We start from the raw sequence: 27,296 nt of genomic DNA, 5'->3' as shown, positions 1-27,296 counted from the left end.
TTTAAAACAATGTTTCATTATTTTATTTTGACCTTTTAAATTATTTTAATTTTCTTGATATAATACTGATAGTGCTTTTAAGTAATAAAAAAAAATTAAACAAAATCCGACAACCGGAAGTAGAATTGTTGTCTCGTGTAAGTTTTCCTATATTTGAGTTCAATTTGTATCGAAAATGCTCTCCTAGCCGGTTTGTGTGAACTTGTATGTATGTTTAATTTTCGAATTTTTAAATTAATTTGTTATATTATTAAACTGCCACACAGGTGAATTCAGGTATATCATTTCCGGGGAGGGGGATCATTTTCCCCCCTAGATTTGCCCAGTATAGGAACGTGCATGTCTTTCGATAAAATTCTATGAATCTTAATAAATTCATTACTAAATTTTAAGGCCAGCAGAAACTGCAGCAAGCCTAAAAAAAAAATTTACTTTATCTATGTATGTACGTAGTAACAATAGATGAAGTTTTGTGATCATGCTAAAATTGGAACTCGAGATTTTGACTGATTCGAATTCAGAATCGATTACTGACCACGTTTTCATGATCTAGAAAAAATGTGTGTGTGTGTCTGTATGCCTTTTCGTCTGTGTGTCTGTATATTTTGGGGATTTATTGAACACCGTTAGTCCTATCAAACTGAAACTTAGTTATTGGTTACTGAAATTCTTATGGACACGACATTGTTTTTGTTCAAATTTTGAAATTGACCGGAAATGGTACCTCCCCTTATCGGGGAGGTCCCCTTTTTTCAGTTTTTTTAATATCTCTCTGTAATTAAACATATTTATTTTCAATATTGAACATATTTTTTTCATAACTCGTAAAGATAGATAGGAAGTATACTTTTACATATATGTATAAAAATAAAGCAACCACAAATTGGCAAAAACTTTCCCCCCTTGGGAAAAGCTGAAATGACGTCTCTGGGTAAATTACCTACCAGCTTTTGAGTGAACCAATCTGTCACTCGAAATCTATGCACATACATATATGCATATACAATTCTAGCAAAACAAAATAAATATGTAAATAAAAACTAAAATAATATGAGTGTTACATAAATGAATGTTGATATTTTTTCTGATTTTGTTGTATATCAACTTTATCTCACACGACTTAATTTAAATCACAGTCCACGTGTGTATGTAAGAACGGTATTACATAAACGGCAGATAAATTTCGAATGCATTGTTACGTGGCTAAAACACAAGCTTCCTGTTTTCTATTGTAACTAACACTCAGTTACGCTTCTCGTTCGATAATATTTTCTAATATAAATATATATATTACACTCTTGTCGCCGTAAATATTAATTAACACATTAATCATCGATGATTTAAAACCAACCGACGGCGAATTTATTGAATTAATTCCGTAAAATATAACACTAGACTAGGTGTTGCACCAGCTACATTATACGCGCGCAAAACGAGTTATTAGCTCAGAGTGTCACGACAACATTTATCCACTTATCGACATGTCCGTCCAACGAATGATCGATGCAATGACGCACAGTGGTGCTCGAAAAATGACCGAGAGCTTAAGAAAAACATTAAACATTTACCTTTCTGCAGCGAACGAGAAGCTGCCATCATGAGAGCCAACCCTTGGCTCTACCACTACTACAGTGCCCAGAGTAAACTTCAGTACGGATTGGGGTACGAAGCTACGAGAGCTTTTGGACAACCACCCCCTGCAGAACCACCACCGACTGGAGGCATCATCAGTGTGCCACCGCCAGGTCCTACTCCTTTTCTTAATGGAAATCGGCCATCTTTAGCTCCTCCACCTCCGCCGCCACATTTGATCCATATGACTTTTCCCTACGAGAGGATGGAGGCTGGACCAGTCGACTATTCTGTACACACAGTAGACGAAAGGTATGTGATACAATGTTTTTCTAAACCTTGTAGTCAGCTAAAGCTTACATATGTAGCTATAGAACATTCGTTAAATTCATAGAACGAAGTTTCTTCTCTTAGTATTGGAATTTATTCGATGTGATTTATTAAATTTAATTCAAAGCAGCTGCCTCCAGTCATAATTAACTTGATTTTATCTGATCCATCTGCCAAATCGGTTCCTCAAAAAAAATGGCAATCAATAATTGCTAATGATTCATTGTACTACCTACTCACACCTATTCAAATATAATACTCATTTTTTTTGCTTCAAAAGACAGTAGGATTTTCCAGTTTGTTTCTATCAATAACTAGTGTTGTACCCGTTTATTTCAACGGGTGGTTTCGGAAAGAAATTGATACACGAATTAAAATTAAGTCACATGTTGTGTATAATAAATATATATGAAAACGGACGCAATGTAAAGTCACATGTTGGGTATGTGCCAGATCGTGGACACACAGCCAATCAGAGTCAAGTGGTCGAGGAGATGCGGGGGGGGGGGGTAGAGTGTCATGTGACGTCAGGCCGAGCGACAGGCGACACATACACCCACACACACACACACACACACACACATTCATTCATAATTTCGAACGGGTTGGATTGATGAACGTGTAATGCGCGCACTTTTTATTACGATTAGTATTACATGCGCGCGCGCCTATATATTACCATACATTATATATTTATATATAACATATAACTTTATTTTAATTCGTGTAGCAATTCCTTTCCAACACCACCCGTTGAAATCAACAGGCACAAAACTAGTATTAATATAATGTAAGGTAATTTATAGGGGCGTGCGCAAATATTAATAGAAAAAGTTGAGTGCGCGCATTACACCCTCACCAAACCAACCCATTCGAAATGATGAATTAATGTGTGTTATTTCGTGGATGTGTGTACGCTCCCGCACATGCTTAGGCGCGTCTAACGCTGACGTCACCCGTTGCTCGGCGCTCAATATCAGGAGTTGGTTGTTGGTTGACGCGTCCGTCCCACAAACATACATCGCGTCCGTTTTTATATTTTATATATATATATATATATATATATATATATATATATATATATATATATATATATATATATATATATATATATATATATATATATATATATATATATATATATATATATATATATATATATATATATATATATATATATATATATATATATATATATATATATATATATATATATATATATATATATATATATATATATATATATATAACACCAGGAAATATCAAACTTTGTTTATTCCAATAAACATTTTTGTTTTGTTTATCGCCATAGATACCAACTTCCAGTAGAAGACATACGAGTATCTCCACTGCACCACCATCCGAAAAGAAAAGCAAGATCTCCGAACGGCTCCAAGCTTCACCAGCTCGTCTCCAACTCGCCATGCCCTTCACCAGCCATAGTAGACACGGGAGGAGGCACCCTCATGTCTCTCACACATTCAACATCGGCCAGCTCGAGACGGCTGCTGGCCAAAGCAGACCCCACCGAATTCATGGAGCAATGGAATCCAAGTCCGCCCTGGTCCGAGACAGCCTTACAGAAAGTCCCAGACCTGACCCACCAAGAGTTGAGCCCTTACGTGACCACAACCCCACCAACCCCGAGCAGAACTCCATCTGGAGTGTACAGCAATGGACAGAACCATCCTACGTTCAGCTTCGACTGGTCTCCAGAGCAGTACGTACCACACGGACAGTACACGAACATGTCGATGATGGAGGAGTCGCATTCTTCTGGCGCTCCGTGGTCCGAGCATCGTCTGTTTCCTCTGCAGCCTCCTCCTCCAGCTAGATTAGTGCAACCACTGGTCGAGAGACTGGACGGCGATAACCTCGGTCCGGGTAAGTAGGTGAACACCATACTGCCATCAAACTGCCGAATCATCGTTCGACTAAAACTTAAATTGACATTTCTTTCATAGCAGATACCGCGGTTGCGAGAGGGTCTGACGATGCCAACGCATCGACTTCGTAGCGTTAAATTATAATAATGAATCTCTTGCGAAATCTGTGATCACTTTAAATATACCCTACAGTAGTTTTATGATCAGTTATACCATTACTTTTACATGTAAATATATTTTTTTTGTAATTTATAAATGTGTTCAAATCACGGTTCGTATCTATTGTATAAAAGTATGACCATTTTATGATATATTGTATTGATTTAATTTATTTAAAGCGTCGTATGTGGTGTTTTTTTTTTTAATGTAGATTCATAGATAATGTAAATTAAAATAAGATTTTTAGTTGAGCAATAATGAAGACCAGAGCTTCCCAACAGTGCAATCGACTATTAGCCAGATATTTAATGTGTACTTTATTGTATTGATGAGTGATGGTTTATTAAATAATGTTCCTGCATTTTCTATACAACTGAGATTAATGTCAATATTTTCATTCATATAAAAATTGTGCAGGGTTAAAATTGTATATGTAATATAATATAATATTGAAATTTTTGGACTTGTATAAATGACGTGTATGTGAATTTTTGTAAAAAAAAAATATGCATAATAATTTTGAAGAGTGAGCAAGTTGATTGTTTTTCTTTTTAATGTCGACATCTTTTTCAGTATTATTTGTGTTTAATTTAATTCGATACCGATCAATATCTTTCGGACTTTGAATTTGTTTATGTTGAAAAGAAACACATTCGTTATTTTTTACATGTAATATATTACTTTGGCTAAGAGTAATTTGTGTGCCAATATTATTGATTAAACTGAAAAAACAAAGTGTTCCTTTTAGGTGTAGTAGGAGAACCGCAAAATTATATGCAAAAATGTTGAAAACTTTTATAGATTTTTCATATTATGTATGACTATTTAATTATGTAGAATATATATTATCGAATAAGTAAATTATCTTAAAATATTAAATTTTTTTGTTAAATTTATTTTCAATTGAAATGAAATAAAAAATGATTTTTTTTAAAAAGTTTTTTTTATTATTTATTATACATACATCACCGTACATAATTTATACAATAATGTTATGTCATTGAAAACAACATTATGAAATTTTATCCATATTCCAAAAAAAATAATACGAATAAAAATATTTACAAGATCATTCACTCACATAGAGCAAGTAAAAAAATATATCAAATATAATTTTTTTCAATATATTATATTATATCATTCAAGTTTCATGAATGGGAGTTGAATAAAATTTTGATATAAAATGATATAAAAAAAAAATAGTGTATTAAAAATAATACAATAGAATTTCATTTAGTATAAAAATACGTCAAAAAAGAAATAAATCATTTAGGCCTAAGTTGCATATTTCTCAAAATACACAAATCTCTAGCCGTAGCCTTTCTACCGGCCACAGTTCCCAAATCATACAAACGTAACAACAGTCCAGTGGTGAACGACTCAGGCACTGACTTAACCAACATAGGCACCAGCTCACTCGGCATACCTTGCAAAACAACCCTAGCCCTATCCTGTCCGCACTGCACAATATACACTAAAAACCTGAATATGAACTGCGTCTGCGGTGACACTTCTCCGTCTCGTCCGGCCAGCTGAGAAAAAATCTTAAACATATCCTGAAGCGCCGACTGCAACGGCTCCTTGAGAATAATAGTCTTCTGCCCACTTTGCAAAGGTAAAGTATTTGCAAACAAAGTACTACTTTCAGCCGTATTATCATTCAACCGTCGCACTTTATTCGTCGGACACAGAGCTTCAATATCTTCAACGTCTTCAAACCGACTGCGTTTCTTAGAATTAGACGAAGATTGTTTAGTATTGCTGAATTCCAATGTAGAATATATACAATACACGCATAGTTTAGCTAGGACGCATTCTTGGGGTGCGACTAATTCTTCACTTTGATGGCTGTTGTATAGATATTGGGGCAGGACTTGGAGCAGGAGAGCTTGCGTGCATTGTTCTATGTTCAGATGGAACAAGGCGAAAGCCAAATCAATGGCCCTCGCCAAATCTCCTTGATATCTGAACCTCATGATTTCTCTGACTATATTCGAAACGAACCAAACGGGTCCTCCGGTATTGAGCAAACTTTCAAAAACGTGCGTAGATTCGATGTGAAGCCAACCTCTATCTCTGACGCCTTGCCATACTGCTTGAAGATGCTCGGCGATAGGTTGCCGGGATATGATACTGTGACTCAAAGTCAAAATTTTGGTCTTGGAAGCCGTCGGTGGATGTACGTCGTACTGCATCTTTCTGATGATTTGGAACATGAGTACGGATCTTTCTTTGAAGTTGTCGCTTTGAGCCGATTCCATTTCGGTGAGCGGTGTCAAAAACTGCTGGACCATGTTCATCGGTTTCAACAAAGCGTCCTGATGAACAATGTGCATGTACGAGCACAACCAAGCCGATGCACAGACGGCAAGGGAAGCCATCTTTTGCCGTAACGCGTCTAGAATTCGCTTAACATCAGTAGCGGTCAAAGATCCTTGCTCCCAGGCGAAAAGCACTTCTTTAATAGCTCCGCAAACGTTGATACAGAGATCATGGCATTTCATCTGACTGCTTTTGAAGTCGTAGTCTGGAGAGTTTAACTGCCTTAAAAGTACATCGACTTTGGCCAAATCGCATTTGTGCAACATCTGATCCGGCGACTTCGGTACACCCTTCTCGACCATACAATCTCGAACCCACTGTTCGAAGAACGAATCGCCACCTTCGTCTAGAACAGCTTCAGCTCCGTACTGTTGTACAATGGCGCATAAAATCAAAAACGATATATCGAACAGCATTCCTCTAGATTGGGACGCTTTTCCGACGTCTCCGCTGATTTGCAGCGAGCATTCGTTGAATTTAATAAGCTTAGAGACGAATTGTTTCAATTTTCCTTCAACGGTGGCTACAGCGAGGATCACTTCGAGACTATTTCCGCTCAAAACCTGACACAACATGCTATAAAGCGCATCTTGAATCTTCATAAAATCAGCGCTCATCGTTTTGAGTATACCGGCCAACGTCGGCTCGGCTCGCATTATAAACGTCGGAATAGATCCTTGCAGTCCGGTCGCTTCGATCTTTTGAAGCCTCGGGTTCGTCGCCTCCCGTTTCTGGCTGAAGTAAGTCATATGGTGATCGGAGACGAGCGACAGCTTATTCAAGCCTTCTAATAAAGATTGGACACAGTTGCAAGAACATTTCGAATCCAACACGTCCAAAAGCGGGGCATACTGCAGCAGCTGTTCGAAAGCTTCTACGATATCGGCACTGTGTTCAATTTTGTCATCGACGGTCAAAACCGAATGCAACTGATGAATAATCTGCGGCACTTTCAAAAACGTAAAGGCTCCCCATATAGACTGCTTTGAAGGGCTTCCGCTGACATCGTTCAACGCGATCAAACTAGCCCGCATCAATTCACAATACAGGCGCGGAGTACTGTATCGTTTGAGACGTTTCATCATCAACAACTCGTTGATCAACACTTGAGTCTCCGCATTGGGATTGGCCAAAAGTTCAATAGCGAGCAACGCTTGTATGCAATACGTGATCGGCTCCGTCACCTCTTGCAACGGGCAGAATTGATCCAGCTCCAAGAAGCAAAGCTTCTGTAGGGTGTCTTCTATCGGCGTCTCCGGTTTACATTGTGGGTCTAATAATACGAGAGATTTGATCTCTTGACACTTTTTGATGATTTCATTGTACTGTTCGTGGTCGTCCTGTTTGGCTAAATAGAGCATGGCGACTAGAAAGTCGTTTTCGAACAGGGCGTTTAAGGTAACAGCTGGAGATTCTCTCAAGTCTGGAATTTGTCTGGGAGTCGGTTGAATGAGGGCGTGGTGTAGGGCGACCAGAAGCCATCGTACGATAGCTCTGATTGCGAATGCGAGGTGGGCTTCTTCTAGGGCTCCCCGGCTCGTGGCCAAGGGCAGGGCATTCTGTACGAACCTCAAGAGCCCGGCCAGACAGTGGGGTTTGGTGTGGGCGTCCAAGCGAGCGATGCGCTCCAGAACGGCGGCGTAGGAGACGAGGTGGGCGGCGAGGGAGTGTCGCAGGTAAGAGAGCGCCCCGGGAGCGGCTCCGGCGCCGAGCGTTGCCTGTTGCAGGATGCAGTCCGACAGGTTGTACACGTCGCCGCTGACTCCGCGAGGAACCACGCTCTTGATGTGGATCCCCCACTGCAGGTCGGTCCAGCGCTCTCGCCACGCGCGCACCAGAAGCGCCTTCAACGAGCTGGTCTTGCTCGTCGTCTTGGAAGCCTCCATGCCGCGACCGGCTCGAACACTCGGAGTAAGAGACGAAGAATCTATAGGCGACTGCGCGACCGGCGTCCGACAACAAACGTCAAATGCTACTACGCATGCGCACTCGATCTCGCGCACTCCGCACTGACACTCCGATATGCTACAAACAAACGCATTAGCGGCCAGCTCCGAAGCTACCGTCAAAACTTCGATTCAATGAGAGTGATAAATAACACAATATACATTAAAATATTGTAAAATATTGTAAAGAATTAATGTGAAATTTCTTAAAAATAAAAAGTAGCATAGTATTGAATTTATTTTTCATATTATTCATTTCCTATTGATTCCCGAAAGAATGCACTGAATTGCACTGAATAGTGGCGTAATTTTGAAAAGTCCAAATTTTCAAAGACGCTCAAGAAGAACTTACGCAACAGAATTCCTCAACAAATGGTTAGCTCCCTCGAATAATATATTATATAAACACCCCTTGATGCTTTTTTTATGGAATTTTATTGGGTAGTTCTTCTTGGGCATCTTTGAAAGTTTGAATGTCTCAAAAATGCGACTCTTTTGGGTGCATTTATCCGATCACCATCTATTTATATTTTTTTTAACATTTCTTAATTTCATCTCCCTTTTGGACTTCCTTGCACCCTTTTACATTCTCTCAAATACCTTTTGAGTATTTTTTCGTCTACCTTTCATCCATTCTTCTAACTACGTAACCCATGTTCACTGTAATATTAATCTCTTCACTGGCTCCATTATATTTACTACCCTTGTCATACTTCTCATCTATGTATTCCGTTTCCTATTTCTCATTGTTATTCCGATCTATGAATATGATTGATATGTATATTATCTTATCTTTTTTAGTGGCATAAATAGTTAAAATTTTAAGCATTTAAAATATATTTTATGCAATAAATAACGCATTCAATCATATTCATATGTATTTAAACAAAAAGCGAAAAAAATATAAATTGTTGAAATATACAGCATGACTAAATCAAATTCGTTTATAATTTCCACCAATGTTCAATACTGCATTCGTAGTTGACTCAAAATGTAATGTATAAGCCTATCGAATTATAAAGATAGATTATTAACAATGCGAAAATAAAACAGGAGATTGTCCATTCGTTCGAACAATAAACAAACTTTATAAAAATTGAAATGCCCGTGTATTGACAGATTATGAATGTTTGGGCATATTTAGTAGTTCGAATTCGCAGCTGTCATAACAATCGAAACTAGCGTGCTCCAACAAACTCGACGATGAGTTTTAATTACAAAGAAACCATCGAAGTAGGGGATACTGTCATTTTATATATGAGCAATACGATGCACGCCATCGACGTGCATTCAGAAATAAAGAATAAAAAGGGTACAATGGTGGAAAATGTGTTCCAGACCACATTCGGAGCCTTAAAAGTGAAGAATTTAATCGGGAAAAAATACGGCAGCAAAGTAAGTTCAATGAATTTTTATATGTATATGTAAATTTTGGCATAATTGTTATTTTATGTAAAGATTTCGGCTTTGAAGTGTCGAATTTTGACGTACGGCTTTGAGGTTATGTTTGACCATGCACGAAGTGACAGCTCAAGTCAGTTTGGTTGACGACCAGTTTGGTTGAGGTTGTTTTTTATTATAACTTATTTTACTATCCATTTTCTTTATATTATTCCATTGGGATTCAATTTTCATTTATAAAATCGATTTTAAATGCTCATGCTGATTTGACAGATGGATCGACAAGCCGGGCGACCCAAAGCCACGATCTTACGACCAACTAACTTTTTATACTTTATAGAACTTTTTATATTTTATAAAACTTTTCAATATTTCATAGAACAATTTAATCATCGTTAAATAATACAAAATTATATCTGAATTAAAAATGTTTAAGTTTATTAAAATTTAAATTGAAAATTTTCTAATATTTTTAATACATTTTTTCATTTGTTTTTAAACGAATTTTTTCCCCTTTGTCTATAACAGGTGGAATTATCGAAAGGATGGGCTCATGTATTATTACCGACACCAGAATTGTGGACCGTCACTCTTCCTCACAGAACCCAGATAATCTACACTCCTGATATAAGCATGATCGTAATGCAACTTGAAATCTGTCCTGGTAGCATAATAATTGAAGCAGGTAGACTATTTCATGTTTCTTAAAATTTTTTGGGCAAATTACATCTGAACCAAATCAAAAGCTCTTAACCCTTTGAATGCTGACCAACGCCGATCGGCGTTTTGCCAACAAGTCCATGGCCCTGAAAAAATGCGATACGCGTTTTATTTTGAGCATGTACAAATTAAACAAGAATACTACCCGCTAAGCCTTTCCACGTAGCATTGAAAAAAAATGCATTCAACATGGGTCGTGTAATTTATAACCATAGCAGAATTTCTCGATAGAAATCCCTAACTGTTGAGTATTTTAGATTGTGGCTTGGCATTTAGATTGTGAGCATTACATTTGAATAACATTGAAGAAGATGGAACTAGTTTTGGAAAAAAAAATTCATTAATAGGCTTATTTCGTTTATTTTATATTGAAAAATATATAAGATAGTCTAAACACACCTTTACAAAACTCAAAATCCTCGGCGGTAGTGATCTAGGGTTTGTTTGGTTTAGCTACAATTTTTATACCTTTTTTCTATTGGATTTCTAAATAATTCTAGTTGGAAATGTTTGCGAAATTTTCAGCGTGGCGGGCTTTCAACAAAAAAGACGTCAGCACTCAAAGGGTTAACTAACTGAAATTGCATATAAACTTTTCGAATGAATAGCTTAGATTTGGGGTGCTGTGAAACCCATGAAATAAAATATAATTATTAATTTTTACCATACAATATTAGGCACTGGAAGTGGATCATTATCGCACGCTTTCATCAGAGCCGTCAAACCTACAGGACACTTATACACATTCGACTTCCATGAAAATCGAGTAATGTCAGCAAAGGAAGAATTTTCTTCGCACGGCTTAGCCGACTTTGTTACGGTAAAACACATAGATACAAATGAATGGTAATATGTACATATGTAAAATGAAATTTTATACATATTTTTTTTTAATATTTAGGCTCAACATAGAGACGTGTGCAATTCAGGTTTCGGCGATAGTCTAGATGGAAAAGCAGATGCCGTATTCTTAGACCTTCCCCACCCTTGGCTGGGCGTCCCGTTTGCTACGAAATCATTAAAAAGTTCTGGTGAGTTGCTATTTCATCTAAAGGTGTTCTTCTTCATGTGCCATGTCCTGCTAAAACGTCGGCAACTAGATGTCCCATTCTTATTTTGTCCATTGCTGCTCGGAATAGTACTCGGGTGCTGAGGCCGTACCACTGGCGAAGATTCTTTAGCCATGATGTTTTCCGCCTGCCCCGACTGCGTTGGCCTATGATTTTCCCCTGGATTATTAGCCGCAGGAGATCGTATTTTTCGTTCCGCATCGCATTTCCGAAGTACTCCAATTTACGCCTTTTCACACTTTTGAGCACTTCGACATGTTTTCCCACCAGGGCAAGCACCTCGGCATTGGTACGACGCGCCATCCATGAGATTGTCAGCCTAAATAATAATCTAAAGGTCGGAGGGGTCTAATTGCAAAGGAAAAGTGGCACAATCGGACGTTTGTGTAGGGGTAGATTGTCCACTTATCGGACAATGCAACACTCGCGGCCACCTCTTGTCACCGCCGTGGCGGGAAGTCATTCAATCAGCAGCGATGGTTGCGGAGGGCTTTTGTGCGCGGCAACTGCTGACACTGATATTCGCAATTTCGCCATTTATGTCAGCCTAATGATGGAAATAATGCGGCCGGTGCCGGGGACGTAAGTAATGAGAGCAATGTCGTTCTTGGACGCGTAACGAGCCGCCTTCATTAGAATAAACCCGGTTGATAGACGCCCCCTTTGCCTTTCTTTCTCCGCCGAAGATTCCGAAACGTCTCTGAACGACAGCAGTTTCCTTATTAGCTCCATTATTGACTGCGTGGGGAACGCTCATTGTCCCACTGATGCTGCTCTGAATCGCTCTCGTTCGCTTTGGCTTGGTTTATATTCGCGCAAAGGAGTGTCTAGCGATTTTATTACCCTAGTTGGGAGAATTTAGGACGTCCCGATGCCCGATTCGGAGAAAAGCACAAATCAAGCCTCGCAATTTTCCTAAATCAAGTTTTCTTATTCTGTCCCTTGCGCCACGTATTCGTATATTTCATTCGATTGTGTGGGTACATGTATGTACATATTGTACATCTTTACAATGTGGTCGTAATACGTAATGTTTTGTTTTCACAGTCATGAGTAGAGTCAGGACAGGAAGCGTGCTTCTTCCAGGAAACAGGGTGTTTTGGGTCTATTTTTCAGGAATTAGGCAAACTACAAAGCTAGAGAACATAAAAAAAGGTTCATCATAAAAATGAACAATGAACGATGCAAAGTTGGTCCGCTCTTTAGTCATGAGTCATAAGCAGAGATAGGCGCATGAGGGTGCTTTTCCAGGAATGAAGGCAAACTACAAAGCGAGAGAGCAAAAAAAAAGATCACAATAGAAATGGACAATGGGTGAAGCGTTGCGCCGGCCTATAGTCATAAGCATAGGCCGGCGCAATCCTGCGCACCATTGTTCATTTTTGTGGTGAACCTTTTTTTTTTGCTCTCAAGCTTTGTAGTTTGCTCTCTTTCCTGGAAAATAGCCCCAAAACTCCCATATTTTGTTCCAAAAGCACGGAGACTAGTCATGACTAGGGTTCGGCGCGACCCAGTGCTATTTGGACAAAAAATGGGTTCATCATTGTCTATTACAAAGGCCTTTTTTTTGCTCTCTAGCTTTGTAGGACAATAGTAATTAACAATAGTGAACCATTTTTTGTGGGCTTAAAAAATTTTTTCTGCCAATCTCTGCTCATGGCCAGACTTAGGCGGCTAGGATGCTTTAACCCACAAAAAATGGTTCACTATTTTCGACCTATTTTTTACATACCTCCTTTACGTTTCACTTACGATTACAATTCAGGAAAAAGTTTGCCTCTTATCCGATCGTTTTCATACTTTGCCATATTGCTCATTTTGGTCATCAATATAAGTAAATGGATCCTCCGCCATTACGATAGAGATAAAATATCGTTTAAGAAGCATTTCAGGTCCGAAGATTTTTAATCTCGGTGACATTTGGTAGTCATTAATTTTATACAAAGATGGCGGTGGTAAAAAAAAAATTGGTGTTTTTATTCAAAATAATAATTTTATATACAAATTATAGAAGATGTATGTTTTTAAAAAACTTTTTTTTAAATATTATTGTTAATTTTCAAATACCTTTTAATTTGTACAATAGTGGACCATTTTTTGTGGGTTTAAGCATCCTGGCCGCCTAAATCGGGTCATGACGTTTTTGAGAAATTCTGAGCATCAGAAATTATAATCTTTGAGTCCCTCTGCTTTTTTTCCTTTTTAATTTTTGTTTCTATTATATTTTTCTTTATTTTATTTATTAATAATCATACCAGGGCTTTGGAGTTGTTAAAAATACAATTCCAATTTTTAAAATGTCAAATATATTTTTTCCCATTGGGTCAATTTTCAAATATCTATTGAGTAACAATTCAAATGCCACGTATGTACATATGTACATACATACATACATATATACCAGTGACGTGCCGTGAAAATCTCTGTTTCTTTATCACACAGCTTTACTTACGTGTGTGTGACCAGGTCACAAGGGTATGACGTCACCAAGTCCCCTTGTATCCTACTTTTGCACACGTATGTAAGGCCGTGCGATAAAAATAAGGAGAATTTCACGGCACGCCACTGATACATACAAAATGACATGTTTTTGATCAAAATAAATCATTTTGATCTCCATCTGTTTCTAAATTATTTTTTTTTGCATATTTGTATTCCAATTGAAAATATATACTCAAGAAAGTTCTCAGCAACTTTTGTTTTCAAAATAATACGGAAACATTAAAAAAATTTCTATTTTCTGAAAAGAACGCTTCCCTATGCAAACATCCTGTATGGGGACTTTCGAGCGGAATGGCGACTTTGAATTTTCGGTTATGAGTCAAACATTATCATAATCGACCCACATAAACTTCAATAGGTGAATATTGAGCTTTCATTTATTTTTAAATAGTAAAAAAATTGGAACTATTCTCAAAAAAGTGATCTATAAAAAAACCTACTTTTTCGAATTTTTTTGCCGAGATTAATCGATGGGTTGGAAGCACAGTACATTGTTTAAAATCAATGATTTTTTTTATTTAAAGTTCCATTAATACGATAAAAGTTTTCCACTACGTCCATCGATGAAAATTCAAAATTTGCGTTATACGTGCCGGCCTAATATATGTATAATACACATACTCAATTAAACTATTGTTATAATTTTTACTATTTATTTAATTTATTTAGTCTATTTATCTTAATTTAATGTGACATTTCACCGCGTTGTTGAATCAGGTCACCACTATTTACTCTTCTCATTATTTTATAAAGTAACCGTTTGGAAAGGCTGCTCTCATCGTTACAGTTTACCAACGACTCGGACTTCTTATCGATCAATCATCATTTTAGCCATTTGGTTTCCCACGACGATAATTCCGGTAATGGACACGAGATAGTTGCGACTTTGATTAGCATCTAATTATACAATTCCAAGTTCGCTCCCGTCTAATGGACGGAAATTTTACGCGGTCAGTGTCGAAATTGGTTCAAATTGAAAGCACATACCCAACCTACCCACCGTTCTCCTCTCGTAACGGTACAGATCTTTTTTGGCTTCAATTAAATTGCAAAGTGCAGAACACAAGTGCTAACGCATTAACCACATAGTAAATCAATATCGTTTTTTTTTGTATTCTTATTATTTCGTCGATCAATTTATAAATATTACACAAGCGAGCTCAGAACGGTTTATATATGAGTTCTCGATTCAATCCTGTAGATCGATACACCCGATAACTTCTTAAGCCTCTCTCCGTCTTCCTTGTTGGCCTCCCACACGTGTCAGCGTGTCAGCTAATTTAATTGCAAATGCTCTTTAAAATTTCATTTTCGCAACTTAAGGTGCTGGACAGTGAAGTGCACACAATAGACAATTTAATTCTGTTTTTTTTTGGTTGAAACATTTTATGAATGTTATCAGCTATGTAAGTGTGCATGTATATTTTGCATTTTATTTTATTTAAATTGGCACACATACATAATAAAATATAAAAAAAGAAAGCAGTACTGTAAAACAAAAAATATACAAATATAAATGAAAATATTATATTCCATGTACAATGAGCACAAAAAATGATATTAATGTGCGCGCGCAGAATACGGGAGGAAAAGCCTGTTCCCCTTGTTCCTGTTGTACCCTGCTCGCGCAAATTAAGTGAGTATGTACCGTTTACCATGCACCCTTTTTTTTGATCTTTCGACTTAAGATCTTTCGATTTTCGATCTTTGCCTTCCGATATTTGTGTTTTCTGTAATTTAACATTCTGGCTCGTCACGTAGACCCGTGTAAAGGATACCGTTAGCAATCTTGTATAAAAGTAACAAAATCAGAAACCCTTCTGCGATGAGACAAACTAGCGATCTTGAAAAAAGAGAGTCTGTAATTATAAGTTGGCAGCGATCTTACAAGACCAGTCTTATGGGATAAATGGCGCAGAAAACGCTTCTGAATTGTCTCTAAATGATCTATGTATATGCGGTTGGTAATAAGGAGACCATATGACTGAAGCATACTCCATATTACTACGAACCAAACTGTTATATAGCAATAATATCAGAGTATGCGGATTCTTGAAGTGCTTCGCGACTCGGCAGATAAATCCCAATAGCTTATATGAATTAGTGACTATATGGTTAAAATGCTCATTAAATGACAGTTTTCGATCGATTACAATACCCAAGTCTCTGGCACATTTTTTCGTTATAAGGTCTTCGTTATTAATATTTTTGATTACATGTAGATATATTTTCTCACGCTCGCATTGTCTTTGATTGAATGTTTAAATAGTAAATATTTGCATACGATTACAACTGATTTGAATGTATGTATGTATACATTTATATAATTTAAATTCCCGCAACGCCAATGTCAAACGTTTCCGTTATCGGCAACAGGACATCTATAATTGCTTCTGGTATGAGTCCCTTGTACCGTATTGCCCTAAAGTCAACAGTGGGCGACCGCGAACGTACTATACGACCGTTGGTTCGTCGCGTGGTTTGCTTTTATTGTGGGTTTAATTGAAAACGACACTGTCGATTTCAAAACAATTAACTAAATGCTTAACTATTCCCATTCAAGTTTAATACGCACGATTTTCCCGATGTTTCTACTCTGTGCCGGTGTATTTTCAATATTTCACATCGACGCGCGATAAGTATCGCGTACGCCTCGCGCGAACGTTAACATTTTCAATCTTATTAGGTGTATACAGGAGATTCCAAATAGTGTACGTAAATTGTACGTAAGAGGTAAGCTTCGAAAGGGCAGATCGTTAATTGTAAGCTTTTGCAAAAATCGTTTGGTGAAGATTATCGTAAGTTACATAGGTATGAGGTCGAGTATCTACTGGGTCAATAATGTAATATATGTAGTACATAATAAAAACGGACGTTATGTATGTACGTATATGAGTATAAGTATGTATGTATTATATGTATGTGGCGGACGCGTCGACCAATATGGAGATTTAAAAAAAAAAAAAATAGAATGCCAGGAGTATGTATACAATGTATGTTGTGCCTAGAGATATTTAATACATATATTAGCCAGCAATATGGCTCAGTGGTAGCGTGTATGTTTAGCACCAAGTGATTATTGGGTTCGAGCCCACTATACTGCTGGTCAGACTTGGGTGTTCGTGAGTCCAAGTCGTTCGTTTATTATCAGAGTTTGCCAATTTTATCTGATCATTGTTGAAACGGTTCCTTAAAATTGGCAAAAAAATCTTCCTAACTGTTGTCACAAATCTTCTGTGTTACTGTTATAACTAGAGGTAGGATCGGAAGCATGCCGGTTTTTGTTTATTGTTCGCGGTGCATTATTAATTTTTATGATAAACTTTTTTTTTGCACTCTAGCTTTGAACTTTGCTCTATTTTCTGGAAAATAGACCCAAAACGCCCTGATTCCTGGAAAAAGCACGCTTCCGGTCCTACCTCTAGTGATAACTAAAGAGCGTACCAACTTTGCGACGTTCATTGTTCATTGTTCGTCGTGGTTTGTTCATTTTTATGATGAACCTTTTTATTTATGCTCTCTAGCTTTGTAGTTTGTCCTGTTTCCTAGAAAACAGACCCAAAACGCCCTGTTTCCTGGAAAAAGCACGCTTCCGGTCCTATCTATAGTGATAACTAGAGGTAGGATAGTCACAGTGCTATCCATTGTTCGGCAAACCTTTAACAATGCATTTACAACCTTTGAACAATACACGGCCCCCTCAGGCTCCGGTGACTAGTGATAACAATTCACTACCACTATCTCAGGTAGGTCTGATTCCGGTTTCTGAGCTTCGATAATCTGAGTGAACAATATAAATATGGACAATGATTTGAATTTATTTTTATTGAATTGTCAATATTTTTAAATGCTAAGTAAAATATTTCAGGGGGCTAGTCTAGTCCTAGTCTACTGACGTCACGCCACTGGTACATGCATACATATGTACATCATTTTTTATGTTTGTTTTGAATTGTATGTATTACATCACTTACATGTAAAATGAAATTAATATCTAATTTTCTCAAATCATGTCAGTTAGAGGATTTTCGTCATACGCTGACTTGAAAAACTTTTGAAAAAAGTTTCTCCTTTTTAGATTTTATCACTTTTATTTGACTTTTCCTACAATTTAACAGTTAAAATTAATGAAATTCGATCGTGCAAATTTCATGATCCAGGATATTTTAATTTAATCCTAGGAAAACTGCACTTTGAGAGCGGCCGTGTTGGGCATTTAGTATTGGCGTGTTTAACACTATTATGCCTATCATAATTTTGAAATTAACGAGCACAATTTTATCGGAATTATGTATATACCCATACGTACACACGGCGTATCAGAAATTTTCAACGTCGAACAAACACACACATATCGATCCGCCTATTTATTATTGTACTAGTGGTTTTACCCGGCTTCGCTCGGTATTTGTAATATAAACCGATTAAACATGACTAAATCTAATAGTAAACATTTTATTAAATTTATTGGAATAGTTTCATTTTATATAAATTTATTTGTTTGTTTTTTTTATTAAATTGACTGTCACGAACAAACAAACATATGTACATATATACTAAGTCTCTTTCGAAATTATATGTATATCAGAATCCGGCGCCTGCGTCCCCGGAGCCTGCGCCCCAGGAGCCTTCGCCCCCTAGGGCTTTGCCCCCGGAGGCTTCGCCCCTAGGGCTTTGCCCTCGACGCCTTCGCCCCCGGAACTTCGAATCCTTTGAATCGAAAAAAATCAAATCGGCGCCTAAGAGTCGAAAAAAAAATCTGATGTGTCGTCTACGAACGAAGGTTACATACATACATACATATATACAAAGTCTCTTTCAAAATTATGTACATATTAGATTATGAGATACGTTTGTACATCTGGGTAGTAGGTATGTACGTAGTACGTACCGGAGGTTGAGCATTGAGCTGACAATAGTTGCGCAGTCGTCAATCGACGCGAAGGCTATTTTATTTATATACGACTTTTAACGAACGAGCTTGTGTTCCATAATACGTACCACTCGTATGCTCGTCCTCACCGACGAAGATGCTCTGAGCCAATTAAAATCAGATTTATAAACACGAAGTGGCAATAGCGAACGGAAACCGCGGACCAAAACAAGAGAGGAGTGCGCCATACGCTTTATCGCCGAACAGGACATCACACGGATTCGTTGCAAATCCGTTTAGCGGCGGCCGTAAATTGTGCACATTCGCCATTGTCTCCGGCTAATTATGTCGCCCGTTGTCGTTGCCGTGCTCCGCGTTGATTTGTCGGCCTTGAACCACTACCCGCAATGGCCGTTCCGTGAGGACACTTCCACATCCGCCACGCGCCTCTACTTTGCATCGATTGTGCATACATATAATACATTTTAAATAATCGCACGAGTGCTTCGTATCATAGAATGGATAGTTACTCTTGCCCCTCCCCTTTTTTGTGAGCGGTGTTGTACATAGTTGGTAGCGGTGAAAAAATTGGCAGGACTGAGGCAGTTGGCGGTTTTGATACTGAAGTTGGGTTCTTTTGCGACTCTTTTTCTGTTTTGGAAGTATGACGTTCTGGTATGTTACTTAACCGTTTGAATGCTGACCAACGCCGATCGGCGTTTTGCCAACAAGTCCATAAGCCTGAAATACGCCGATAGGCGTTGTATTTTGAGTATGTAAAAAATAAACAAGAATACTGCCCGCCAAGCCTTTCCAGGTAGCATTGAAAAAAATGCATTGAACATGGGTCGTGTAATACGTGTCAATGTTTATAAAGACTGGTTTACACCGGAATTTCTGAATATATAACCATAGCAGAATTTATCGCTGCTGAGTATTTTAGATTGTAGCTTGGCATTTAGATTGTGAGCATTACATTTTAACAACATTGAAGAAGATGGAACTAGTTTTGGAAAAGTACATTCATTAATAGACTTCTTTCGTTTATTTTATATTGTTGCAAAATATTTAAGATAGTCTAAACACACCTTTGCAAAACTCGAAATCCTCGGCGGTAGTGATCTAGGGTTTGTTTGGATTAGCTACAATTTTTATACCTGCTTTCTATTGGATTTCTAAATAATTCTAGTTGGAAATGTTGGCGAAATTTTCAGCGTGGCGGGCTTTCAACAAAAAAGACGTCAGCACTCAAAGGGTTAACTAACTGAAATTGCATATAAACTTTTCGAACGAATAGCTTGGATTTGGGGTGCTATGAAACCCATGATATAAAATATAATTATTAATTTTTACCATACAATATTAGGCACTGGAAGTGGATCATTATCGCACGCTTTCATCAGAGCCGTCAAACCTACAGGACACTTATACACATTCGACTTCCATGAAAATCGAGTAATGTCAGCAAAGGAATTAGATTATTAAAGGAAGGATTAGAGAGCACACCTTTACAAAACTCGAAATCGTCGGCGGTAATTGTCTAGGGTAGTGATTTGGGGTTTGTTTGGATTAACTTCAATTTTTACTTACCCGCTTTCTATTAGATTTCTAAATAATTCTAGTTGGAAATTTTCAGCGTGGCGTGAATGCAGGGTCTTCATATTTTATGTCTCCCTCGTCAAAACCTCTATGATTCGAGTTATGTCATTACGAAATGAAGACATTGATCAATATCAACATAATTAATCATTTTCGCCTCACAGATGCGCGAGAGAGATGGGTAATTCAGAACGCGCCTCGCTCAACGGTCAGTGTGAGAATGATATCCGCCATGGAATGACGACTCGGCTTCAGACGTTATTTTATTTAATTTCTTGCATTTATTTTATATTATACAACGTTTAATACACGATAGTGATTTTTATAGCTAAACACCAAGCTTGCAGATTTTGTATTATCTAGCGGATAATACAAAATCACAGTAAGGCAAATAACACAGTAAGGCAAATTTTAAAAGCGCAGACATACATAGAGGTTCGTGGCACGTATTTTTCTTTATATTATTTTTACGTATTTTTATACATGTAATTAAAACGCTAGCACGTTTGATCTATGCTATTGCATCCAGGGCAAAAATCACCCCCTGGAGTGTTTTCGGTGATATTATAGCCTTGTATTGACACGGATTTGACAGTGGTCTATAACGGTGATTTCCATATTTGAAAAAACATAGGAGAAATTTTTCGAAATAATAAGATTTTACGAATTAACAATGACCTTAAGAAACGCCCTTCCCAACTGGAAACCACGATTCAATGTGTTTGCGCCTTTATAAGGTGACGCTGATGTTGGTGATTCAAAAGATAAATTAGTACTTTTTATTTGTTTATTACATTTAGAGAGCTTCGATGGGGTTTTGCAAAATTAAAAATGATGTTAGTCTCTCTGTTAATCCATTTATTTATTTTATTACATACATACATATCTAGGTACATCATATGTGCCATGCCATGACTGGAATTACCCCAAGGCGACACATATGGTTAGATGATTTTTGTACAAAAGTACTAACAATTTAACACAACAGTACGTACCTAGAAGACAATAGAGATATCTGCGGACAATCAACAAATTTTGATACACATCTTATATGCGAAAAATATATTAAGTAGGTAGCATATTTTTTTATAAGATTCAACAAATTCGAGATGCCAATAACTGAAATTTGCGAGAAACTGGGGGGGGGGGGATGATGCTGATTTATTGGATTCGTTACAACAAGTAGGCTAGAAAAATCGGACAATTCTAACAGGAGATGGTAGATTTGTGTTTTAACAACCACCAGATCTCACCAGCAGCGTATTTGGCCCGGACTTGAACCCACGACCTCTCTATTGGTATGCGGTAGCTTTACCAGTGCACTACGCTGTGATTCATATGCTTAAAGCATACTGGAACTAAATAATATAGACATTAGCGTACACAGTGGAGTGACCTTTGAGATGAAGTAAGCGTTTCTATGCGTCGCTCCAATATTACACGATATCGGATCGAATAGCATAATTTAGAATTTTTGGCTGTATCGCAGTATTGACACCTGCGAATCATCGATATATGTACATATTTAAATTTATCGATACTTTCGATGTTCCCGGACTTTGGTAAGTACGTGTTGTTTAAAAATTGGCGAACACGCGTACTTACACGTAGTCCCATTAATCGTTTCGCCCGCGCTTCTTAATGAACGGGTATTAAAGTAGAAAACTCGTTCTGAAATTTCACGCTAATACCATGCTTTAGTACGCAGATCGATTTCAAAACCCTTGGGAAAAAAATGCCGCCATTCTTACTTTCGGTTTTCTTCTAATCAATCCGTCGGTGAAAATAACGGGTTCATCCTTCAACAGTTTCACAAACGGCAAAAAGCCGTGCAAATTTATCGCTGCGCGATTTTTAAGGTGCGATCGTGAACTTTTGCCATCTCTCCGTACTAATTGGACACTGCGAAGTTACTAACAGCTGTTGCGTAATTTCTTCGTGTTAGTTGAGATTTATGAAGCTCGGCAAATTGCTGCAACAAGTACCGAAGTGTTTTGAATGCAATAAGTTAGAGCAGAGGTGATTATAAAGGTGCTGGAATGTTGAAAAATGTACTCGATTTATATTATTAATCGATAAATAATATCAACAGAAACATATCTATTGACATCTATGTAGGTACTATTTATTTGCAATGTAGCATACCTTATTTGTAAAAGGATTGCTTTCCTACGATTTGCCAATGCAGAGTGTTTCAAATGAATGGTATCAATTCACTGCTTATTATTTGCATAGCACAAAAAATATCGAAATCATTGAGATAAATTGAGATTCAGGATTTTATTACAATTTTGCCATAGTAACATGATGATAATGAATTGATGAGTAAATTTTCAACAGTTAAATTGGACATGGTCTGGTGGTTAACATATTATGCTTTCTAGCAGAGTGGTCACGGGTTCAAATACCACTAGAGTCCTCGGTTTGTGTCTCCAGCTCGATCGTTTCTTGTCAGAGTTAGCCAATTTTTCTGATTTTCATTGAAAAGGTTCCTGTAAATTGGCATTTCCTTTCCAATCTCTCTTGCAAATCCCAAGTTATTCAGCGTATTGAGGTTCGCCAATTTCTATAATATGCTGCAAAAATTTCTCCATAGACGTCGATGACATAGATGAATTATATTAATTGTACATATGTATGTACATGTTATTGTATTGTAAAAAATAACATAAAAATCAGATAAATTGGAAAAGTTTCGATTTGGATGTTACAATTATCCAAATAAGACTAGCAGTACTTCATAAATACTTCAAATCGTGGATACATGACTTTTTTTCAATCGAAGTATGAACTGGGTATGAACCCGGAGTTATATAAATAACGTGAGCAAAGGTGTTGTTGAGTTTAGAGCAGGATTTGTACAGCTTCATCGACCTGTATAGGATCTATTATATGTACATACATATATTAGCCAGCAGTGTGGCTTAATGGTAGCGTGTATATTTAGCACCAAGTGATCAGTGGGTTCGATCCGTTATACTGCTGGTTAGATTCGGGGGTATTTGTGACTCCAAATTGATCGTTTCTTATCAGAGTTTGCCAATTTTATCTGATCATTGTTGAAACGGTTCCTCAAAATTGGCAAAAAAATCATCTTTCCTGTTGTCACAAATCTTCTGTATTTATTGTGTGTATAATTTGTAAAAATTATGTACAAAATCTGAATCCATAAATGTCTCAATGGATTAATTCTGTGATTAATTAATTAATTGTTATTTCGTGTTTTTCAGCTTCTGGAAATTTCTACAGTGATTTATGTAATAATAAAATGCTGCATTGTTTATAATTAATTGTCCAGGAAGGCGCATTGGGGTTTTCCTGTCAAGCCTTCCTGGTATATATCTATGTAAAAATAAAATAAAATATGTGTGTAAGTTTATCTTCAACAAAAATCATACATTAAAGATTAATAACGGCTACTTGTCGATATTATATAGATCCAGATTCTGGAATATAAATAACGTATTATAGAGGTATTCATTCAACAGGGTAACCCGTCAGCACCGTGCATGCTTTTCTCACATCTCAGAAGTGTATTTTTAATTGCAATATTTATTATTATTATTGAAATTATTAGTGCTAATGCACACGGAGAGTGAATTGTTAATAAACAAACCCAGTCTTGATATACATACATACATATACGAGATAGGACTTGCTTTAGTATCCCTTTTATCCGACGAGCTATAAAAACATCACGTATGAGCTCAAAGTATCGCCTTTCGCCTCTGAATCCACAACTTCTTCTGACTTCTTCAGCTCTATATCAAACGAGCCTCCTCGCAAATCTCCACTCTTCACAAACTGTATCTGACGCGGGCATCTTCACCACCGAGAGCTTCGTACACCTACATACTAAATGCATAAATTTGGTTTCAGCTTGTATGTCGGTCCACGTTGATTCGTCTGAAGAATGATACGACCCCTTAGTTCAATATTTGCACTTAAATTACTCCCAAGTGGCCTTCTAATTCGCACCGTTTGCCAGCAGTTCTGGGTCGTCGTTGTCAGGACACTCCATCATCTCTCGTATCCGCTACTCCCCGTTGCAATAACTCAAATCGTACCTAAAACTAACCGTTCTCCACTTGTCCAATAAAGCATATAACCTCCACTGGGTACATATTATATATGTACATAGATAGGTGGGTACTTCTGGTTGTGCGTGCTTTAAAAGGGCAACCGGCATTCATTCATTCACACCCGGCCAATATACTATCGGTATTCGTAGCACTTTACATACGCGTTCGATTTATTGGCGGTAGATCAATGCGAAACACATAATACTGGTACTGGGATATGTGTTGTATTGATGTGGTGGTTGTTGGTGCTGCCGTTTGTGCTGGACCCAACTTGTATCTGCCGCATTCGAATTGCGTTTATTGGATTTATTCGAGCGATTCGACAAACCGATATTGTTGCCCGTTTCGTTATGCGCTTCGCTTATGATGTATAACTTGTCGTAATGACGATTTGAATGCTTTCGTTGTTATTTATCGCTGGGCGTGTAATTTGTATGTTCTCGGTGCTTTCTATTAGAGCAGTGTCTTGGGGAAACTCTTTGTGCCGAGTCAATTTGTATCTATCAATGAGCTTATGTACCTAATGATATTAACAAATGTTCTGTCTTTTATTTTTTTACTAATTAAAGTTTCATTTTGGTATGATTTTAAATTTATGACTTCTGTTAGCTTCAGACGAGACAGTTTTCCTAGTCGGCTTTCATTTATCTTTTTTTTTCTGAAACTTTTTCATTCTATTAAAATTCAATATCTACATTTATTACGTCGAATATTATTTTAAGTGTTGGTTTTATTTATTTTAATATAAGACGTAAGATTTTATAATATTTTAATAAGGTGATCAAATCTCAGTATTCATATGTAGATTTAGGTTTAGTATCTTAATAAAGTAAAAAAAAACTTGCCTGCGTTTCATCACATATTTTATTTGTTACATACTTTGATATCGTTCCATGCAACAATTTTCATCCAATTTTTGCATGAAATCAGGGCTGTGGAGTCCTGGAGTCGAAGTATTTCAAGCGGAGTTGGAGTCGTAAAAAATCAAACGACTTGGATTCCTTTTTTTATTTTCTTTAATTAATGTGTCAACTAGAGCAGCGTTTCGCAACCTTTCTTGAACCGTGGCCGTCTTTTGCGTTCAATATTTTTCTGTGCCTCCCCCCCCCCATATTTTCTCGAAAAAAGTACATATTAATTTATTTTATAAATACAAATTTGAACATACATACTTAATATCCTTTTAAATATAATAAATTGAAAATAAGTATTAAATTGAAAGATAATTTTATTTTGTGTGATCCTTGTGTCTGATATAAACTACCGAGTATATTTATATCTGGCTCAATTGTTGTTACATACTTATATTTTGAAAATCACTTTTTTCACTAACAATTTTATACGTTGGCAAAAAAAGTCTTAATAAAATCTTTAATAAAAATCTTACTAAAAATATTACTAAAAATCTTACTAAAAATCTTACTAAAATCGTTCAAGTTGAAGTCGGATTCGGAGTCGTAGTCGGAGCTGGAGTTGGACTCCACAGCCCTGAAACTTAAAAAGCTCATCCTATCTACCATGTCACTGCCTGTTAATTCTAAACCTCTATATATTAACTTGAGATCTTTTTATATAAATTTGACATTTCTCAAGATTAAATGAATCGGTTTCAATTTTGTCAATTAACTCAATTTTACTCATTACTTTCAATGAAAACACTCGAGACCTCTCTGCCAGACTCCAAAAAGAAAAATCAAAAAACTTGACCTGAGATTCCTTCTTTTCAAACATAGTGGTTAAAATTTGGAATAGGCTTCCCAACAAATTATCAAATTCTGAAAACCTTAATTGCACTGAACGCTTTCTTCAGAATCTAAGTGTTCTTCTGTCGATATTAATTGTACCAACCAGCTAAATCGAATGTTTTTCGTTGATAATGTTAAGGGGCGTTTGTTGAGCATTTCCACGTTTGAATCGTCTCAGAAATTCTAGATTTTCTATTTTTAACACTGGGAGCACTCCCACTTATCGATATCAAGTTTATAACACAACCAACGCGCATGAAGTCATATATTTCAGTCCGTTGAATAATGTTCTTAGAATCGTAACGGGCTTCAGACCCAGTCTGAAAACCCAGTGCGTTCAAATTAACACGAGCATTATTCAGCCATTATCCACGCATTGTCGACCGGTTCTGGAGCGAGCCGGGGCACAAATGAGCCTATTAATATTATATTATATTACGTTTGTTTTGTCTATCATTGTTAAATCGCTTCCGCTTCTTCTCTGCCCATATTAATTTACAGCGTCTTCTTGAACGTGGACGATTTTAAACCGTTCGCTTCGACGCGACTGAAACGGGATTGCGAAGAGAAATGTCGAAACGATCTTTATATCATATTTATATTATTAAAACATGTAAATTGAAATAAAGCTCTTTCCTTCGCACATCGTTAACGACGCTCTGATATATATACACGCGAAGATACGATCTTACATTTACGATTAATCTAATTGCTATAACGCGGCACTGAGATTATTTCCACGGATCTACATTAGACGAGATATGTATAGTATATATATGTACATATGAATCGAATTCCATTTATGCTACCCTCATTTATGTTTAGTAATTAATTTCATCGCCTTGAGCTTTTAAAGCTCCATTTCGTAACAATTGTTTTAATTATGCGTTACTATCGTATGGGAAAACTTTCGCTTTGATACGGTGCGATCGCGATTCTGTAATTCAATTACTGTTATTATGTATGTATTATATATTGTATGTATGTATTATATACATATGATATGTTTGTCAGCTTTGCGAATCTACAGTTTTCAATTTAGAAATACCGGGAAATTTGGCTTATTTTTATTTTATTTTGATAGAAATA

At 36.9% G+C, this 27,296-nt stretch overlaps 3 protein-coding genes across 3 annotated transcripts in view; 2 read left to right on the top strand and 1 right to left on the bottom strand.

Moving 5' to 3' along the window:
• The window catches only part of LOC143910404 (PAS domain-containing protein cky-1-like), a 66,175-nt gene extending 62,256 nt beyond the window's left edge, over positions 1-3,919 (top strand). Inside the window, 3 exon segments of the mRNA XM_077428855.1 lie at positions 1,579-1,884; positions 3,215-3,786; positions 3,867-3,919. Of these exon segments, the coding sequence (XP_077284981.1) occupies positions 1,579-1,884; positions 3,215-3,786; positions 3,867-3,919 (931 nt within the window).
• Positions 3,920-4,909: 990 nt separating this feature from the next.
• On the bottom strand, positions 4,910-8,155 carry MED24 (mediator complex subunit 24). The gene has a single exon (XM_077429237.1). The coding sequence runs from the start codon at positions 8,153-8,155 to the stop codon at positions 5,213-5,215; it is 2,943 nt and encodes a 980-aa protein (XP_077285363.1). The 3' UTR covers positions 4,910-5,212.
• A 1,196-nt stretch (positions 8,156-9,351) lies between these two features.
• Trmt61 (tRNA methyltransferase 61) overlaps positions 9,352-27,296 on the top strand; it is a 107,886-nt gene continuing 89,941 nt past the window's right edge. Inside the window, exons 1-4 of the mRNA XM_077429978.1 lie at positions 9,352-9,610; positions 10,145-10,301; positions 11,014-11,156; positions 11,238-11,367. Of these exons, the coding sequence (XP_077286104.1) occupies positions 9,419-9,610; positions 10,145-10,301; positions 11,014-11,156; positions 11,238-11,367 (622 nt within the window). The 5' untranslated portion in view covers positions 9,352-9,418. The remainder of the gene's footprint in view (positions 9,611-10,144; positions 10,302-11,013; positions 11,157-11,237; positions 11,368-27,296) is intronic.

Source organism: Arctopsyche grandis, chromosome 4 (genome assembly GCF_051622035.1).
Source record: "Arctopsyche grandis isolate Sample6627 chromosome 4, ASM5162203v2, whole genome shotgun sequence".
NCBI lineage: Eukaryota > Metazoa > Arthropoda > Insecta > Trichoptera > Hydropsychidae > Arctopsyche > Arctopsyche grandis.
This window is presented reverse-complemented; position numbering and strand designations above follow the sequence as displayed.

Bases quoted from the DNA above. Each gene is read 5' to 3' on its own strand.
- MED24 (XM_077429237.1), bottom strand. From the start codon at position 8,155: ATGGAGGCTTCCAAGACGACGAGCAAGACCAGCTCGTTGAAGGCGCTT.